Source organism: Battus philenor, unplaced genomic scaffold (genome assembly GCF_028537555.1).
Source record: "Battus philenor isolate CCGP_79_NKW_IND1 unplaced genomic scaffold, ilBatPhil1.0.hap1 SCAF_14, whole genome shotgun sequence".
Taxonomy (NCBI): domain Eukaryota; kingdom Metazoa; phylum Arthropoda; class Insecta; order Lepidoptera; family Papilionidae; genus Battus; species Battus philenor.
In genome coordinates this window covers 5,327,218-5,348,878 of record NW_027181676.1, presented here as the reverse complement: position 1 = coordinate 5,348,878, position 21,661 = coordinate 5,327,218, and the positions used below count along the sequence as shown (strand labels likewise).

The 21,661-nt window shown below is 33.7% G+C and overlaps 1 protein-coding gene across 1 annotated transcript; it reads right to left on the bottom strand.

The window, feature by feature from the left end:
- Window positions 1-7,297: 7,297 nt before the first annotated feature.
- On the bottom strand, window positions 7,298-12,123 carry LOC137918443 (toll-like receptor 6). The gene has a single exon (XM_068761248.1). The coding sequence runs from the start codon at window positions 11,951-11,953 to the stop codon at window positions 7,931-7,933; it is 4,023 nt and encodes a 1,340-aa protein (XP_068617349.1). The 5' UTR covers window positions 11,954-12,123; the 3' UTR covers window positions 7,298-7,930.
- Window positions 12,124-21,661: the final 9,538 nt, after the last annotated feature.

Sequence of the window (21,661 nt, the reverse complement as noted above, 5' to 3'; positions counted from 1 at the left end):
AGCCTGCAATCATCTATTCAGAGTTCTAATTTTTATACGGGACAATAAGACAACATTAAATAAATTAAAAGAAATTTAAAAGAAAAAATTCATATTATCAGAATTTATAGAAATTAATTATTGTTTACTATGTGTCTCTGCAGACTTTGTAGTGCCAGGAGTTATAAAGCACTTGCATTTCAATAGAAAACATAAATAATTCAGTGATCACTTTATTCATGGTGAAAGAAAATATGTGAAAAAGCTATAAAGCTTTTGCTAACAAATAAGTTACACATTCAACCTTTATAGTTTTTACAAATCATAACAATCACCTTGTATGTGTACTAAAACAGAAATTGTCTATTTCATCAGTTACTTTAGTCCCGTCTTATAAAAAAGAAGGAAAAAAGTTATTGCCCCATTATTAGTACGAACATATGCGATACATTCTTAGCCTTTCAACTTATTCCCCTAGCGAATTTAAATTTGTAATTTCAAGACAGTTCTTTTTCTTTCCACCAATAACGGTGAGGTGTTTTTTTTATTAAAAAAAATAACTCCACCCATCGAACGGAAACAGCTGCAGTAGTGATAATTACAAAATGAACTTTAAGCATTGGGCAACTACGTAAGTACTGGTTAGGTAAAGTCGGCTTTTCTACAACGATACGTACTCACAAAGTAAACGATTACATTGTTAAAATTGTTAATGATAATAAGTATAATTAAATACACACTATCCCCATAAACATATATTTAAAGAAAAAGCGAATTATTACAGGACATTTTATCTTAAACTCAAATAGCGGTTGTCATACTCCAACTTTTATTTATATTATTTCTTTTGTCTGCTGGAGAAATTCCACATGGTATCACATTTTGTTGCTCTGAAGTTCTGGAAATATAGTTGTGCCGGAATCCCACTCGCTAAAATCCCATGTTTTTCATTGACTTCCTTTATCAAAACTCCAGAAATGCTACCGTAGTTTCAACGGTGTTGGCCAAGTGACTCGTCTGAGGGTAGTGCTGTAACTGCCAGCGGCATAATCAACTCGCTCGCCACTGCGGAGCCTGGATACACGTGCGGCGAAACATACTGTATCCACGCCAAGATTTATGAGGGTTTGAGGGAGTAGGGTGTGGATAAGGAGTTCTGGTGTAGATTATTTTCTCATTATCTATTTAACCAAACAGCGTACGATTGCCTTCATATTTCTATTGAGAAACGGACTTACATAGTAAATGGTAAAGCAGGAGTTTAAATTCAGATCACTTTGTTTTGAATTGAAATTTTTGTACTTAGCGTCAATAATTGTAAAGAAGTTTACCATTTAAGCCAGTAACATTTTTTCAATATAATCAAAACTTGTCAATATCTGATTACTGTCTGTTTTCAGTCAGACTCTTACTTTAGAAATAAATAAGTAGACTGACTTTCTGCCACCATTGTAAACAAATCCTTACACCGTGAGTGTACAGTGAAATGTATGTATATTTTCTGGTAATAATTCTGAGCAATTAATACAGTATAAAGTCAAATAAAACAAAGCTTTAAACTAGAAGATCTTCATCATTTCAGCCATATGTCGTCAACTGTTGGACAAAGCCTCCTTCATAGATTTCTAATACGACCGTGTTAAAGTGTCCTGCGTTCAAAATCGAATATGTAAATCAACAAAATCTACTCTTATCAATTGCACATTTGCACTCTTCTTCTTAGAGACTGCAAGTTTTCCAATGACAACCGAAGTTACAGAACCTATTTCGCTACTGTAAGTCATTAGTTACACAAGAGGATATTGGAAAGTAAAACAAATAGAAACATTTGAATAGTACATACATTACTAACCTCGTCGTAAAAGTACAATACGTGGAAAAAATCCAATAATTAAATTGATGTGGCCCCGTATTCTTTTCATGATTAACTACCACCCGAGGAATTAAAGTTACAAATATCCAGTAATTAAGTAATTGCTCTATTTTGCTATCCGTATAGCTGGACAATAATTATTTCCGAAACGTGATTAAGGTATAATTTACATTAAGAAATTTTAAATGTAAACATTTTTAGGTATTTTTAGTCACCTTCTAAAATTTCTTTATTAATTAGAAGTCTTCTTTTGTTCACTATATAGTAAAAACTTTGCTTTACATTAGTACTCAAAATTTCGGCTATCTTTGCTTTTATAAATATTCTTTATAAAAGCAAAGATAGCCGAAATTATTTCTTTCTATTTTTATTAAAAATTAAAGTAATACAAATGTCAACAAATATGTTTTAATTTTAAAATATTTTCATTATAAATAACTGAAGTATGTCGTGACACATGACTTATTCATAATTCACCGACGGAACTGTTTTATTTTACGAGCTCCCGACATCCTACGCATAACCTTCGACTTAAACTATTTGGTTATAGCAGTTCATTAGTTACTCCCCTACTGCCCTCACACAAATATTTACGGTCCTGCGATTATCCAAGTTATAAACTTCAACTAAAGTAAGTCGTGTTTAATTGTACAAAACATTGGTGTGATCATTTATAAAGGCATATTAAAGTGATAAATTTTAAACAATATGTTTTAAGACATTGAGATATGTAACCATATATACTCGACGTACTCGTATTTCTGTACAAACTGTAAAATAATTTTTTCACAGCCGTGATATTTCACATCGAATACTTTTGCCATAAATAATTGTAATCAAACGTAAGTACTAAGTACAATTCTTGTGCTCGTAATATCGTTGAAAAACTATAAATCGTACCACCGCAATAAAACTTTAATATACTTAATTACGTAGCTCAATCCAAGTCAATTACAAATAAGAAACGTTTTAATTACAACCGCTATTCCAAAGACACCGGCACCCTACACGATTATAATAAAGTTTGTTTTCATTAAAACCGTCATTTTATAAAACCGTTATTCATTTTTGTTTAACAACGTGGAAGCTTCCATTTCTCATTAATTTACTTACAAAAATACCTGTACCGCCTCCAGACATAGTATTTCAACTGTGAAGTAATAAAAATAATCTTTATATTCTTATTCTTACTGCAACCTACTCGATGTGTAAAATTTAACGCTACGAGAAAAACATAAAATCTGATTTATTTAATTATTATTCCAATTAAACTTTATTAAGCTAACAAACATGCAAAATCATTCTTAACACGGATTTTATTATGCGATTTTCGCACATTGCTTCCATCCACACTTTCATAATAAACCTGTCCAACGATAATATCACAATCTTGGCTTCACGAAAAGCTAAAAGGCCATTTATAGGGACATAAATGTTTATAGAATCATAAAGCAGAACCAATCTATTGTTTCCCCGCGGCCTACGCCCGGCGACGACATAACTAATCGCGCCATTCCGCTTTTTGTCTCCACCGGACGCATAATCAATTGTCACCTCGCCTTTGAATATTTTCCAGCTAAGTTCTCGATGTCTCACATCCATTTAGAACGGGTTTGGGATAGCACGCAGTCTATAAACGATTGAGTATCGTATTGCACCGGAGAAAAAAGGTGATGAGTGGACAAGTTCGAACATGGTTGGCACGAACGAATGGTGCGCGCTAGGCGCGGGACGCTTCGATACACTGCCTTTATAAATCCCACCGAGAACTCAAACATCGGATATCGGAATATATCGGGTGTTATGTTACAGCGGACGTGATTGAGATATTTGCCGTTTCCAGTCAATAAACACGCGACGGGAGAAAGTGAAAAACATTAAATCAATACAAATCGAACAAATCTGCGTTTTGAATTGAATAATTTAACTAAATAGATAAACCTTTGACATTAAATTTTAGTTTACATCATTAGGTTTAAAATTTTCGTAGTTTGAAAGAACATATTTCTCTTATCAAAATAATAAAAAAAATTATATATATATGAGATAAACATACCAGTTGGCCACATCCTTAACAGAACAGAACTATTTACAGGGTTATGTAAAGACTGGAAACATTACATTTATTATGATGATTCGTCACCACGTATAACTGCTTGTAAAAAGTGTGCTCCTTGGATTGTACAATAAATACCACACGATGACTTTTAATGTTGAAATAAAATTGATCTGTGTTGAGCTAAATAGTGTTGAGTCCTTATATCTTTTAGCGCAATACTACATATAACATTACTGGAATGGTCACAGGATGATACTTCTTCCTTGTTAGATTTAATCTAAACAAAATATATTATTATATCGTCAATGTCATAAAACACGCTACATAAATGCCATCAGCTTACTCTGTTTCAAATTTTTTTTTTACTAGTTATAAAATTCGTAACCTTCGTACCTAAGGTAGAAGGATAAGACGAAGGATCAGATATGGAGAATAAACACAAAATTTTCCAAGGTATCAAAAATAAATATGGCCGGGTACTTTACGATTCGACAACGTGTTAGAATCAGTAGCAACTGGAATTCTAACGGTGTACAATAAATGTCTTGCAAAACCTACGTCCGGAAACCCTAACAATGCCTTAACCTTTGCATCTACCGGCCAGGCACATCGCACTCCTTCCTACTGATTGTTCAGTCTATCAAATGCGTAAGTGGGAGCCAGGATACGTTCCACGAAATTCACAGTAGGTGGTCAATAATCATCAGCACTAATTGTACGCCATTCACAAACCTACACAAAAGGAAAAAAAAACAGGTTTAATTTATTAGAGACCATCTAATAATATGCGGACAGAGAGGTCAGAAAAGTAATTAAAAACAAATTTGCTATCAAGTTGTATTAAATAATTAAAAAAATATTTCTTGTGTATCGTACCACAGAAGACCTAAAAATATGAAAGACTTTGCGAGTGCATATTCAAACAGCACAACTTTTCAAAAGTTGTATTCTACGCAAAAAAAAATTAAATTTGTGAGTCGAAATTGAATTTATATTTATTTCGTTTGAACTAATTTGTTAATAATGGATCACAATTATATATTATTCATTACGTTTATTTATTATTTATAAATATACAGAAGTAATAACATGTTAATAAATTTAATCTTTGCTTTATTTTTTATTATTGTATAAATAACAGATCGGTTTTTATATTTAGATCGTAATTATACCTCTGCTTAGTGCATACATATATATTCGAAAACAGAAATAATGAGTTTTATTAAAAAAAATAATGATGAAAACCAATACAATCCATGCACATATGTATACATATAATAATACTTCTAGATGCTAGATGCAGTCATTTAATGAACTATCTGATACTTAAACGAATTGTTCCTCGTATTATTTCATGCAATAAATATTCATTCATATTGCTAAGTTTATATTCCTCTTAATATATTATACTTTTCTGTTAAGTCTAAGGACCGATGTCAATACATTGTTATAGTTATCCGTGTTTATAATGGGGAATAAATAATTTAAGACCGTTTTATAATTAACACTATTGTTAAACATTCTTTTCAAATTGTACTTACGATAAAAGCTGTGGAAAATGTGATGCAAATTAATTAGATAAAAATTAAAAAAGATGAAAAATTAGGGACTTTCTTAATTAATTTACAAAACAAATGACCATGCTTAAATAGAAATACATTCCTGACTCTACCATATTGTGTCGGGCACGGCATGAGGCCTCTATCTGAAACCACCATCTCGATTATTCAGTTCGTAAAGTATAAATATTCGAGTTTTTACCGAGTTTAGTTGGCCTCGGTTGACATTCCGAGTGGGTAACGTTATATTCTGTAGGCATACGGCCCTTCATTTTGCATGTCTAGACTCAATACTAAATTTGTAAAACGATTCCCTTAAACCATATCTATAATAAATAAATAAATAATTTGGTTTCATCAACAATTGTGGTTTCCTGAACAATCTTATTTTCTTTAATTATGTCAAACATAACACCAAAATTTACTGCGATGCGATATGCATAAAAGTATTTATTAAAACCTCTTTTCGGGTTGCATTTAAAAAAAAAAACAATTTATTGCAAACAAACAGAAATACAAACACTGCTTGTAATAGGGCTCTACCACATATTTCCAAAAAGACAACAATAAATAAAGGATAATTTAAATTCCATGTTTAATGGCACACGGTCATAGAGATTTTAACCGTTATAATATTAACGGAAGAAATCAAACTATATATCACAGATAGTTTACGTACTTAAGTATTTTATTAAGAAAAAGACTTTTTAATTTTTGATGGAACGTTAACCATTACAATATTTACATATCTATATAATATATAAGTAACGTAAGTATATAATATATAAGTAACCTCATATTTTTGCCTTATAATGTTACTAATTAATATTGCTCATTTTCCAGGAATTTTTTAATATGTTCTTGCTTTATATATTGGCGTCTCATCCCGAAAATATTTTTGAATAAAACCTTCATGCTATTCAATGCCAAATATTAATAATGATCACGATAGGATGACATATCCAAATATGGATAAAACCCCAAAGTAAAATAACAGATTAAAAAAACTGCTTTTTACAATGCCAATTATTTTTTGAAATATGATACCTTTGGTTTCATGATTACAAAGTAATGAGTACAAGTAATTTTTGACTGAGATTAATAGGCGCGGGCGTACATAGCAAAATCAATTGATCTACATGCGCACGAGACTTTTTAAACACTAAGAGACATTGAGGTGCAATCAAAAGTCAATTAAAGTGCTGTTTATTCATCTTCGCTCCGTCGGACAATGATTTATAGTTTCGCAGCGGGCACTGTCGCGGTCGCTTTTTAAATTAAAATCGTACAGAGCGGCGTGATCTTATCCCGATCGATCAATTTAGATAAAATAAATATTTATACGACTGAATGTGGATGGGCGAATAACGCGATTCGGTAAATTGATTATGTCCATGAAGATTTTTTGACTGACGCTTTCTATACAGTCATTATAATTTTATTATGTTTAGAATTGAAATAGTATAATGAACACATTGTTCACGATAGACACCGCAAGTATATTTTTAATGCTTTTGAATGTAACAAAAAAGTTTTTCAATTAAAATTATTATTTTGGAGATGATGTAATCAAAGATATAGCAAATATTTTAAATCGATTTGACAATGTTGTGTAAGTTGCTTTTAAATTTAATGGGCAGTTTAATTTGCAGAGTTTCATCGTTTATATTTATTATATTATTTAGTGTTTTTTATATATTTTAAGGACACTATGTATATATGCAGTTGTTAACAGAAAATATATCAATGACATATGAAAGAGTTTATTAAATTTTATGTTTATGTCTGAGCTTTGATTAGGAATTCGGTCAAATAAAAGTAAAATAATTAGATAAAATATTAATTTATTTATACTCTTGTTTGGAAGCGTAATAAATACGAATTTTTTCATGTTCTAGCTAAAAATTACATCACAAATTATAAACTTACATTTAGAAATCGTTATTTACAATTGACTAGGGTACATTTCAGTTCTTCAACAGCTTTAACTTATACTAATTATATTTACACGTCTTACAGCTCAAGTACCTCACACTTCCCATTTAAAACATTCCAAAGTACTGTAGTACATAAGTACCTAAGGTTATCACATATTAATCATATTCTCCTGTGTGTTAACAGGCCTACGTATCAGGAACCTTACTATTTCAATAACAATATATAAGTGTTAAGTAAAACATGGAATGCATAATTTTAACATAAATCATTGTGTAAGTAAACGCTAAGAAATTCTGTTTTTATCTGACAGGTACCGATATATAAAATGCATCCGATTACATATTCATTAGTACTTAAAGTACATTCTTTAAAACGAAATATTATCTTTTAAAATTTATTGTAACACATGAGCACCAACTTAGAATATTTCAATCCGAAATAATTACACGTACACTCGTAAAAAAAAATAATGTTACATAAAATTTACACATGATACAGAATTATTCACATTTTATAATGTTTTTACACGAAATAAGTCTTTCTCACATTAGTAGGCCGAGTGTTAGACATTGGGATTTGTTGGGCGGGCCTCAGCGGCCTTTCCTCACACTGATGATTGTCTATGGACACGTAGCTATGGTGATGGGGCAGGCGATCATCAGGCCGACCCTCACTGCTGGCCACTGAGCAGGTCTCATCCTCTGTACTCCGAGCTGACACTTCAGCACTGGCGCTGGTGGAATGCATGGGACTCGACATCATCAATACGGGTGGAGCCATCCCGTACTTATACCAAGGATCTTGAGACGTTGGCGGCGCCGTGTACCTCAAGTTACCGTGCCGGCCGAACGCCTCCCTATTACTAGTTTTCATATTATTAGCGTTATGTAGTGTCCGATTTGGCAAAGTCACGTCCACGTCGGGCAACCGAAAATTTAGTTTTTCCCAACAATTTTTCTCCCCCCACACTATCACTGTACATGTTTTTAATAAAACTTTTAGATCCGGATCTATGTTTATAGCGCTCAAGTCCGTCGTCACGAGAAAAATTATCTTTTGTCGTCTATGCCTAACGTTCACTGAATTAATAGCACTTTGCACAGCCGCCCTAGACTCGGGCGCGTACCAGTCCTGTTCTAAAAAGTTTATCGATAATACGATAACAAGTCTTTTAGAGCTTTCAGAAGCACTCACTAAACTATCGCCCGAACGTCTCTCCATCAACTGTAAGTCCCTGTGTTGAAGGCACAAAGAATGACCCGAATTTTCTAATTCAGAACTCACCGCGCGCGTCACAAAATCTTCATCGCGAGGATTGTACACAAAGAAAGCGTCGAAGCGTTTATTTTTGTTATCGTTCATGTCCTTCGATGTAGAACTGAACACTCTTACCCCGTATTTCGAATGCATCCACAATTTAAACTCCTCACGGAACATGAACAAAAACGCACACATCACTAAGAGTATGATTACTATTATCAAGACAACGGCGATATATGGAATGTAATTTTCCACGCCGTCATTAGATTCAATGAATAATCGTTTGAGAGTCTCCGTGCCCGTTTCTTCAGTAGTAGTTTCCGTTTTACATTCCTTGGCCACCGTTGCTATAGTTTTGTTCATTGATTGTCCGTGAGCAAAGTAGCACATCATGGCTTCGGTGTCTTTGGACTTTTTTATGAGCCACTGATTCAGCTGAGCAACATCTTTACAATCACATATCCAATTGTTCCCATCTATAGAGACACGCATGCGTGGATTGTTGTCTGTGATCACTCTCCACGGCATGTAATCAACATAACCGTTATTGTCAAGATTCAAATACTCCAGCGACGGCAAGTAATTAAACGTGTCATTCTCTATTACTTTTATTTTGTTATCGCTCAAATAGAGCTCAATCAGATTCGGCAATCGCGTAAACTGGGTGTTTCTTAATACTTCAAGTTTATTATTTTCTAAGTGGAGTACTCTCAATGATTCGATGCCGTTAAATGTCCTATTTTGTATTGTATTTACATTACTGTTATTGAGATAAAGTACTTGCAGCCGTTTTTTGCCGATAAATACGTGATTTCCTAATTCTTTTAAGTCGTTCCCATCCAAATAAATTTCGGTCGCGTCCATCGGCATTCTGTCCGGCACGTGATCGTAGCCGGCGTTCGAACAATACACGACGTTGGAGTTCCAGGTAAGATCATGATAACACGTACAATTATCTGGACAAGTCATCTTACAATCACAGGCGTCAAAGTCACAACAATGGCACAAAGTAAAGCAATGAGAATCGTACTTGCACAAAAATTCCGAAGACTTTACTTCGAGTAGATACACGCCTTGTTTATTTCGTGAATGTGTTAAAGTGCACCTAACACTTTCTAAATCCATTACCCGCGGCCGCTGCCTGAGATCGCTTAACTGATTAATTCTCTGCAGCCATTCCATCGTACAGTCACACACAAACGGATTTTCGCTGATATAGAACTCTGGTAAGTCCTTGTCTTCTGAAACAGCCGATATGGCAAACGCACCCACTTCCAGCGTTTTTATTTTGTTTGAATAAAGTATAACCTTGTTTAAGTTGTACTTTTGTAAAAACGTACCCGGGTTTATGTCCTCTATGTGATTGTGATTCAAAACAATAGTTTCTACACTACTCGGAAAAGAAAATTCGTCGAGAGTTCTTATTTTGTTATAACTTGCATCCAACATCTTTATATTGCAAGATTCTTTTAAACCATATGTGTCTTCAAGCTTTTCAATTTTATTTTCATGCATGTCTAACCATTCTACGTTTGATGGTATATAACTGTAGTCAAACCATAGTAATTCGTTATTAGACACGTTTAACCAAACGAGAGGTTGCGTGTTTGTAAATATCCCCTTTAAGTCTACTAATTTGTTTCCATCTAATCCAATCGCTTTTAATTGCTGATTAGAAGAGAAAGCTCCGTCATCTATTTGGTCAATATTATTCAAAGCCAAGTTAAGTATTTGTAAAGAGGGCAGAGCTACAAAAGTATCCTTTGAGATTTTTTCAATCTTGTTCCCGACAAGCCGCAATCCATACAAATCATCTAAGCCTTCAAACTGCGAAGTCGTTACTTTAGTAATTCTGTTCATGCCCAAGTCCAGAGATGTTAAAAATCTCAGCGTCTTTATAGCTTCCGGTACCTCGGACAACTGGTTTCCACTAAGGCCCAAATCATGCAGCTTAGTTATGTTTTCGAAAGAGCGTAAGTCTATTTTCGATATTCTATTACCATCGAGGAATAACTGGTTTAATACATATAGGTTTGAGAAATGACTGCTATCGACTTCGATAATGTTATTATGCGCCAAGGACAGTGAATGAAGATTCTTTAAATTAGAAAACGCACCATCTGCTATACGAGCGACGTTGTTAAATTCCAAACTTAAGAATTGTAGATTATTTAAGTCTTGAAATAAAAGTGCGTCTATTTTACTTATTCTGTTGTGTGACAAGTTCAAAACAATGAGACGCACCAATCCTGAAAATGTGTCTCGGTTGACCCACTCACTTGTTAATTCGTTGACTGACAAATCTAATATTTGCAGCTGATCGAGTCCTTCTAACAAACCTGGGGCGAGCACACTCAAAGAGTTGTTGTTTAGATATATTTGTTTTATATCTCTGGAAGATTGAAACATTTCTGGTGGTAATGCTGTCAATGCATTTGTAGATAGATTAAGAATCTGCAAATCGCTCAATCCAACGAAGGCGCGATCAGCCACAGCTGATATCCTGTTATCTTGTAAAAATAGTTTCTGTAGAGCGCGTAAACTAGAAAGGCCGTTATCAGGCAAAGCACTTATTTCATTGTGCGACATATCTAATGTCTCCAACACTGTATTACAAGACTTGCCGGGCGCTGTGGGTCCATTACCCCAATCCGAAAATCCTAGATTCGAAATATCCTGTATTCTGTTCTGGGTAACATTTAACTCTTTTAAATTGTATAGTGGACAGAATATTTCTGACGGAAGGACCCAAATATTATTGTCGCCTACGTCTAAACTTCTGAGATCAGTGAGACCTCGGAAAGTATCTCTATGGAACTCCATGGACATAGCCGACCAATCCGTATTGTGCGTGCGTATGCTTAAAGAGCGAAGACCGCTTAACGGTGACAGAACAGCAGAGGGCACGTATCGAATTTTGCAGGACTCTATTCTAAGTTCCTTAAGATTGTGGAAACGTGATAACAGTTCAGTTCCTTCTTCTTTTCTTCTGCCAATGTCCAAGGAACTTTCGAAAAATAGTATGTCGGTGCAGTGTAAGTCTAGCGCGGTGATGCGCTGGGCTTGGGATGCGCTGAGACCGGCGAGCAGGTCGGTGGCGCCGGCCGCCGTGCGGAGGGAGCAGGCCAGCTGCACGCGCGTGGGCTCGCCGGGGCCGCCCGACACGCGCTGCCACTCGCACTCCTGCGGTGCCTCCGCCACTCGACTCGTCAACGACGCGGCGCTCGCTCTCAACCACATCCAACACCACACCGCACTACACAACAATAATCCCATCAATTGCATATTTACTTCACTATCAACTGTCACTTTAATTTAAACCGTCATTAAATGGGCAGGTGTTGTCGCGCACATCGCACCGTTAGTCCAGATGCGTTCGGAAAACTTCACGAATTTCCCGTCAAACTTGTTCCATAACGGACGCAGCGGACAAGCTGAGTTTCTGCACTGCTCTCGACGACGTGCGAGAAGCGACTGAGTGACGGCGTGGAGTTGAGCGACCGGCCGGCTCCCCGCGCGAACGCTCCTCCCCCGACAGGGACGGCCGATACGAGCGACTCTTTCTTCTTAAAAGTTCACAACGGCAACAAGTTGCTCGCCACAAGATTGGCATGAACAGGAGCGCGCTTTGCGAGCTTTTATAAACATGGCGCTGCTAACATTGTTTGTTTTGTTTAATCGTAAAATGTCAAAAGAACTTTGAATAAAACTTGAGGAAGAGCAATGTATTGTTTTTTAATTCACTGACTATTTACATGTTATCGAAACATCTTGGTTGATTATCGTTAGATTTCCGAAACTTTAGTCGGATTCACTGTTGGAATATTGATATCATTAGTTTAACAAAAATGTGAATGAAAGAACCATATTCTAGCACAATTTTCAAAATTATAATTTGGCACAATGCTATGGAGAAGTAAAGATTCTTATATAAATAAGTTTGCGTGCCTAAAAGTAGACTCCAGTCATCGATAATTGTAAAACAAGAATACAGGTGTGTGATACTATGGCAAGTCAAATGTAATATAAATATAAATGTAAACAATAATTTTTACCATGTCAATGAATTAAATATTTAACCCGTGTTAATATTTTACTAAAAAAGAACCTTTTTTTTTCAGCCGAATGACCATAAAAATATCAATATTCTTATCTCCACAACTTGTTCACTTCCCGCAAAATTGCTTTGTTTCTAATCTTTAACTACCTGTGTCTGTGACGCATTTGAGTTGCGATAACCCGTGGCTTATCTGTACACTTGTCAAATTATTCACTTAATGACATCATCACCTTAAGTATACCCACCCTACGCTATCGCAACCATTTCCAATACATAATCTAATATCCTTCATACGCATGCTTCTAACATGACAAATTACGAAGAAATCTCTTTACTCACATGTACTGATAACTCGCATGTTAGTAACGTGACGCTTGCTTTTTCCAAAAGAAATTTAGTGCATAAATACATATATCTCATTATCCCATATCTGTTGCTTCACATACTTATAACGAAAGTTATGAAGTTTTTCATTCGGAAATCAAAGCATATCACCATGAGATGGTTCTGCCCATAAATCCCAATCTAAAAGCAAAGCCATCTTTAAATCATTTTACTTTTTGTCATTTATAATAGCGGTTTGCCTGCAACAGATATGTATGTATATGTATAAATGTATATATACACGTACACATAGATTCCCACTAATGTACTGACTCATCTCAATATCTATGGAACCATGCAATTTCAAGGCTGATTATTTAGTAAAAATATTCCTTTTATTAAGCAGAAATCAGCTAAGAACAGATTTTATTAAATTCTTGTAGGGGTCTTTCTTTTATGACCACCTATAATAAAATTTGGCCAGAATATTTATCAGGCATTTTAAAAATTGCTGAAAATAGATTTTTACACATATCTCTATATTTTACGCTACGATAAGCGGGCGGGCGATTTGTCACTGGATATATGTTATAGACTGTAATTTAATTGTATTTTCTGTATAACATATAATATTATGTAGTATACTAGTACATGTTATAGTGTATTATAATAGTATGTGTAGTTTTGTATTATTAAAGTATTATAATTATTGTGTTTAAATATCTCTATAATAAAATTTATTTATATCGGAAATCCAAACGCTGACTTGCTCTCTGCTCTGAATGATGTCTATTTTACTTTACTATCGAAATCCATACAATGGTAGAAGAAAACCTCATTCGCGATAAGATCGTCTTTTAAGTTTCTTCATTTGCCTATTTTATATTATTTATTATTAACTTGTGTCATTATATATAATAAAAGAATTAAATAAATATTGGGAAAATTTCACCAGGAGAGGCCCTATAGCAACCCAGGCGTAAAAGCCGCCGCGATGGAACATCATTTTATATATTATCAATTTCAAGTAATAAAAGATTCCAATTCTTGATTGCTTGACAGTACCGAAACACAGTAGTTAGTATTGAATTATACGTAACAGATATGCTCTGTTATATTTTAGTTCATAGCTTGAGAGATCCATCAATGAACACAAACATTTATTCAAAACATTTAAATTTTATAAACAAAACAAATCACGACCTGTATTTATAATGTAATTAATAATTTCCATAAAACAAAAACGTAATAAACATAAATAGGATGCACTGTACAGGCCGCTTATACATAATCGTGAGCAGATAAAAGAAATAGTAACCGCTCGCGCATATGGTAAGAATTGGCTTGTAATATAAGCATTGGTCGTTGGGGACTTTAGGTTTTGGAGTGTAGACCAAAGACCGGCAACTGTGGACTCTGTCTACTCACAATATGACCCTGTGGAGATCATCGAGAGACGCTGAACGCAGGCGGCTTTCAACCGATCCCAATGTAAATCTATGGTGGAGACCTATCATCCGGCAGTGAACGTCATATGGCTGAAATGACCGCAGAATATTTACGACTCTTAGCAAAACAAAGTATTCCACTGCAGTTAAGATATCACTGATCATAATGGTTAAACATGTAATTTCCATGCCATTTTTTTATACACGAAACCAACATTTCTAATTTTACAAATATTGTATAACAGCTACATAAGAGCAGTTTAATTTTGTACACTAATTAAGGAGTTACGGAGCAAGTTTAGTTGTGACACGCTCGCGAAATATTAAGTCGTCGCTTCAACCAGGGAACGGTACACCGTCAGCCACTATATAATGAAGGCTTCAACTTAATTAGGTAAATTAAAATGAAAATTGGTTAAACAGTAATGCATAAAATTTACCATATAACAGACGAAACACAATGTAATATAATATTAATAGTTTCGATATCTTTTTGAAATATTTTTATGCACATTTATGAGAAAAAAACTTAAAAACTTCTACATATATTTCCAATCACCATAGTCACCTTTCTTAAATGTTACATTTTTTTCTATTGGAATATGAATGGCCAATTATTTCTGATAAGTCTACAGGGTAATAATGTAGTAAACAATAATTAATTTTAATATGCAGTGATCGCAATTTTGAAAGGCTTTTCTCTTACTAAATTATGATCACGTAAATCTGTAACTATTCACCCTGTTTACCCTACCATCAAACTATACGGTAATATAGTTTGATAAGTATCTCAGAGCCGCTTTTTCATTCTTTTTATTAAGAGTCTAACAGTATATTCAATATTCAATAAATACTTCAAAAGGTCTTCAAAGAATACGTGATAAAATATTTTAAAGCTGTGATATATTTTATAAGAAGTACAGTCAGATTCCTTCCCGACAAGGGTAGGAAGCCCATCAATATGTTTTGTTTTATTTTTTTATTATTCTCTTGTCACAAACATCACTTTAGGAAGTTTGCACTTGAGGACTCTGTGCGGCTGCCGCAATGAAGAGCACGCATTGATTAGCGCACTTGTCGGCGTTACACAAAAATCGTTCAAAGTTAACTGATCAAAAGGAATGCTCTCTCCTCACACGAGTGCCTCGTACGTACTTAACGTATATATATTAAGTAGGACTATAAGAACGTAAATGGCGCTGTGTTAATTTGTTTTTTTTAACCTTTAAAATAATTAGTGCTTATTTTTTTAACATAAATGTATTTTCACTTAGTATATTCTTCAAATGAATAAAAACGCTTTAGTATTGAGGGTAATATAAAAGTTAAAGAACTTAAAATAACGTCTTAAAACAAATTTGAGGTCATATTAAAAAAAGTGTATAAGTGTATTATTAGTAATATTATAAATAAATTACATTTTTGTTCTAAAATTTATATGAGATTTTTCTGAAAAATTGTTTAGTTATAAAACTAGATGTGTTTTGTAATGTTAACACAACTTGACAACTACCGCCATCTAGTAGAATACGCGTGTAAATCTCGACAGCAAATTGAGTGCCAGACGATACTAAATTATAACAACTCATCCGTTTGCGCTTGACACTGTTTATTTTTGATACTTATCTCATAATACAGTCGCGAGATCTAAAAATAACAAACTCACTCGAAAACAAAATGACAAAAAAACAATAGGTAAAATGTTAATTAGCTCATAATAAAGGTATTTTATGTATGTAGAAATTACTTAAACTACTGGAAAAATTTTAATGTCGTTCATGAAAGTCTGTTCAGGTACTGTGCCAATACGCCCCTTTACCCGGGAAGCTATAAATCACAAGCTTCTACCGCCTTGTCATTTGACACAACTCTACCAGATTTACTTGATACTTTCTTTCCCTTGCTTACTACAAAATCATCTGACGAAAAAAGTGAAAGTATTTGTAAATCCGAAGGTCACGCTATATTGGTCAGTTTTTTAAACGAACCGCTGAAAATGTTTAATCTACTTTTTATTACGCACACATCCTGCGCAGCGACTCTGTTGTTCGAGTGACTGAAGAATAAAAAAATACAGAATCTTTTCACTATCGTTTGATGTACGTAATGAATCAAGAGCTACAGAGCACTCACATCATTATTAATCTTAATTATAACTCATAAAACTTCTTCCAAAGTAGGTGCTTAAAACCATTTCGTCGTCCTGACAACTTTATTCTGATTCTTCTTTGTCTTTAGTAACTCCTACTAATTTATACTTTATTCGTTATAATACTGCCACTTCCTTGTATTCCTTTATGTCGTTAATATAAGTTATTCTTAACAAATATTATTGTTTGCAAAAGCTACTTTTAAGAAGTTCTTTAATATTGCATTAATTTTATTGGAATATGACATATGCAAGATGAGGGTCATGATTTAATGACAAATGAAAACAACATGTGATTCTGATCACCATAACTAACCACATTACAGGATGAATCGATTTCAACCAACTGTTCGCCGTGTGTTAGATTCTATTATCTGTCGATAAATAGGGTCTATTGTGTTTCCGCCAAAAAACGCATAAATCGAATCGATCTCTCGAGCTGTCTGCTATTGACTGCACCGTCCCTAGTGTTCGAATTCCCCAAAGAGTCGTACATTTGTGGCGGTATAAAACGTCAAAATATTTGGCATCAGATCTGCTAATGGTGGTACTTTGTAACGCTGGCATTAAAGTTATATTGTTGCCTGTAACCGGGAACATTATGACCAAATGTTTACATCGTTTTGTGGGAGAAGCTTACTAGATGTAGTCGCTTCCCTTTATGTTGAACTACACTACACTCTAGGTAAAGGTTTTTGAAGAGGTGTTTTATACATTTTTAACTTTTGTTTGTAAATTTAATTATAAAGTTATTTAATAGTTATAAAAATATCAGATCAATTAGAAGTTATATGAATGCAAAATTTTTTACATTGATTTTAACATTTATTTTTGTATACTGCATTTTATTTTTGGAAACAAACCAAAATAATTTTAATTAAGTCAATTAAACAAATTAAATTTTAGCCTCTTCATCATGAATAATTCAATTATAAAGCTAATTTATTTTTAATTATCAAACACAATCGTGACTTCGTATTGGATTAACGTAAATAAGGAAAGCGTCGCATAAAAAAACCACGGATGAGAATTCGGGACCGATCCCGAGATACTTGACGAATTTCGAATGAATGTAATGCCATTATGATTAGCATTATTTAGTCTGGAGGGGCCGCAGATTCCGGTTTGCGGGATAAAGCGAATTTAGTCAATACAAAAACTTTTTTCTCTTTGCTGTTGAATTTTTACCTCAAACGGCGATGTTGAATTCGAATTCAGCCGCATAAAGGTTTTAATCGCATTTGTTACGCATATTATTAATAGTCTGCTAGTTTGTTTAACTATTTTGGTGACAGATAAACCGCAATCATTTACTTATATTTTTTGTTTAGCAGGATTCCGTATAATGTAAACTTTTTTCCAGATTATGCTTTTTTATTTTTATACATATGTTTGTAGAAGTAAAACACATCGTGAGTCTAAGTTTTTTAAGATATAATTGCTAACTCTGGGCCTCGTTGGCTTAATGAGCTATGGAGAGGGTTATGTTTGGGATTTTTCTATGAGATCGGATTAGAAATAAGACCACCTTAAACGAATGAAAGTAACCGACATCGCCTTTAGGATTAACAGAGGGCAGGCTACATAGCGCACAAAATTTATGTCCGTCAGAGCCTTAAGGTTCTGGAGTGTAAATCATGAACTGGCAAGCTCACGTAGGACGTCCATCCAAAAGAAAGCCACGAAGCCGCTTCCAAAATTCCTTGAAATGTTAATGATGATGATTGCTGTGAAAAATAACAGCTAATGTTAAGTAATAACTTAATAATAATTAAATAGGTAGAAATGAGATAATGTTATTATTAATATTTAGGATACCAGTTTTAAATGTTACGTTATTCCATAACATAATCGACAAGAATTTTTGCACTACGAAGGCATCTCTGATTTAGAAAATACAGTTTACTTAATCTTAACAAAATTGCAGAATCACGGTAAAAGTTTTACAAATAAGTCGTTTACCTAAGATTTTGTATTATATATTATTATATTACAAAAGACGCATGATTTTTAAACAATTAATGTTTTTACTAACTCTCTTTATGTTTTCTATATACTATATTACAAAAATCTACATTTAAATTTTGTGAAAAATTTATAATGTTGATTATACAAGATGATTGGTTATGTGTGTAAAAGCTTTGAAGGAGTAAACGTCTAGCTCATCTGTCATCAAAAGGCTGCAAATATTTAATACTTTATTCCAATTATATTGTAGAACCAATTTACTCTGAATGATAAAAAATAAATTTATTTTTCAATTTGAGTACGTCAGATCAATAACTTATAGCAGTACAACGTCTACAAGTAAGAAAGAAAACAGTAATTAAATTTAATACGTGGACATATTAATTTTGAAAACTCTTTTTTTTTCTTACTATGTTTATTATATATAGATGTAAAATCTTAAATATCTTTAAAGCTTTTACACCTATTTCCAAGTACCATGTATAAAGTGATTACTCTGAAATATGTTACATTAATTTATAATATGAATATCTAAATTTTAAAAACGCTTTTTACACATTAGTTGATTTCTGTGTAGATATATTCACCCATTTAATGTTTTTACATAACCTATAACCAAACACCCTGTATACAGATCTTTTAATAAAAATATGTTGACGGAAATTATTTAAGTCAATCCTAAATATTAGTATACAAATAAATGAGAGGAATCGTGTAGGTATTAAGCAAAAGGAACCAAAAATAAGCCAAGTAACCCTAAAGCATTCTTCAACCGACAACTTTTGAATTATGATAGGATTTGAAATAATTAGATATGGGAAGCGATATGTAAACAGGGGATAGAAAGTTTTTTTATCGTCAACGTTATAGATCTAGTTAATCCGGTTGCTTTAGTCACGGGCGTTTTGGGCCAACACTGCACTAAATATGAATCCACGCTTTAACATTGACATTAATCACAAAAGGCAACGTGATTTATGCAACAACGCTACGTGTCGCGTTTAGCCTATGCCAGCGCATCTCAAATTTTAGGCACTTTTTTTTAAATGTATTTCATAAAATCTTTACATTGATTATTAAGCAACCGATGTGCCGTCGGTTGGATACAAGTGGGTCGCGGTAAAAATTAATTAATTGAAATTCTGCAATTTTTCATTATATATATTTTTTATTTGAGACCCACAGTAACACGTCACGTTCACTCGTGATTCGAATTAATTCCAGGAAAGATTTAAGTGTGCCCGAAATGGAAAAAGCTTAGCCTTGGAATGTCTACTGTTCCAAGAGTCCCGTAGATTTCCAATATGCCCGAAGCCTTACATCAAGCTTCTTCCGTCTTCTTAGTTGACATCCAGCACTGCGTTGGCCGGTCTGTGATTTACACCACCTTAATGTGCAAACGCCCATGATTATACTTGATAAATTTATTTCAGGAAAAAAATATATCAAACAGTTCTTTTTTAACGTATTGTTACGTTCATTAGGTAATATTTATCCCGATAACATGATAATAGCCGTCGATTGAGCAGCGGTACATCCCTCGGGGTCATTTTAGAATCGCAATGCTTATCGCGTATCTAGGGGCAGCTCGAATTGAATTTCCCTCCCTTTGTGCATTAAAAGTAAAAAAAAACATGAGTTGTCGCGAACGTTGACGGCGGACTGATGAACGGCTAATACCCCTCCCTCCTCCCAGGATAGCCGCGTGCGTTGCTGAAGCGCAGTGCAGCGGTTTTGTGAGCACATCACGAATTATTCAAAAAAGATACACTTTAAAAGTTTGAGAACATCTGACATGTTTTAACTTCAATATGCCTCTTATACACAAACAAAAGAGGCATTATTCTCATTTTATAAAACACGGAGTGACCAACCTCTTGTACCGAGCATTACGTCTCTGAAACAACGTATACTATTACAAAACGTGACAATTTTATGATGTTTTGGCTATCGGAAGCCATGTTTAGATGCACACAATAATACCTTGTTCTACAATTAACACTATTTAAATCGAAACGTTTAAAAATGTCGAAACTTGTTTTTTAACAATTCAATTCATTGATGATGTTATCTTATAATATATTTGGTAAACCATTCTGGAATAAAAGAATCTATAGACGCCATATTAATACAGACTACTATGTTTAGACTGAATTATTACCTAATGATAAAGTACCACATTGATGTTATACGATAACATTGCTTATATAGGGTGGTTGGTTAAAAGTGTAAAAGCATGAATAGGATGAATGCATAGTCAATCAATGTATGGTACACCCAATCCGTGGGAGGGTAAGCACCCCACTAGATCGACTACATGGCCAAGGTGACGGGAATTTGCTGGATGCAGGCAGCGTATTACCGGCCTATGCTTAGCAGATGTCTATCGGCTTTCATGGTGATAATAGTGATGATACCATAAACTATGGTTTCATAATTAAAAAAACAACGTAAAGAAAGTATTATAATTTGAAGCGTTATCAAAATTTGGACTATTGCATGTTACAACAAATCATTGTTTACTATATGTCCATGCAGATTTTACCATAAGTTATTCGCACGTTTTAATAAAATATTAAATTAAATAAGTTACAAAACTTAAAAGCTTTTTGCTGACAAATCAGTTACACATTATAACCAAACAAACTCCGTATTGTTCTCACAAAAGCAAAATATTAAATACCGCATTGGTTTCGAAATGTAGAAATGTATAATTATTATTGTAATTGGTGATACCCTTATCAGGACTGTTAAAACACCACCACATAAAAATCATTAGCAATGTTTATATGCATTTGTTGTACTACAAACTCATAATTTTTGATTATCACGTTTTAGTTAATTATTGTACAACTGAATAAAAACTCTTTGGAAATGGATACAAAATTAAACACATGAAATGTTTACCGTGATAATATTTTTGAACTATAGTATAATATTTCTGAATAGTCGCACTATTCCTCGCAACTTTGTCCAGAAATCGAAGTTTTATTCAACGTAATGCTATTTTGTTCCTTAAAGTACATAGAAGAAAATGACGAAAT

Excerpts from the sequence above, each read along its gene's own strand:
- LOC137918443 (XM_068761248.1), bottom strand. The coding sequence starts at position 11,953 with ATGCAATTGATGGGATTATTGTTGTGTAGTGCGGTGTGGTGTTGGATG.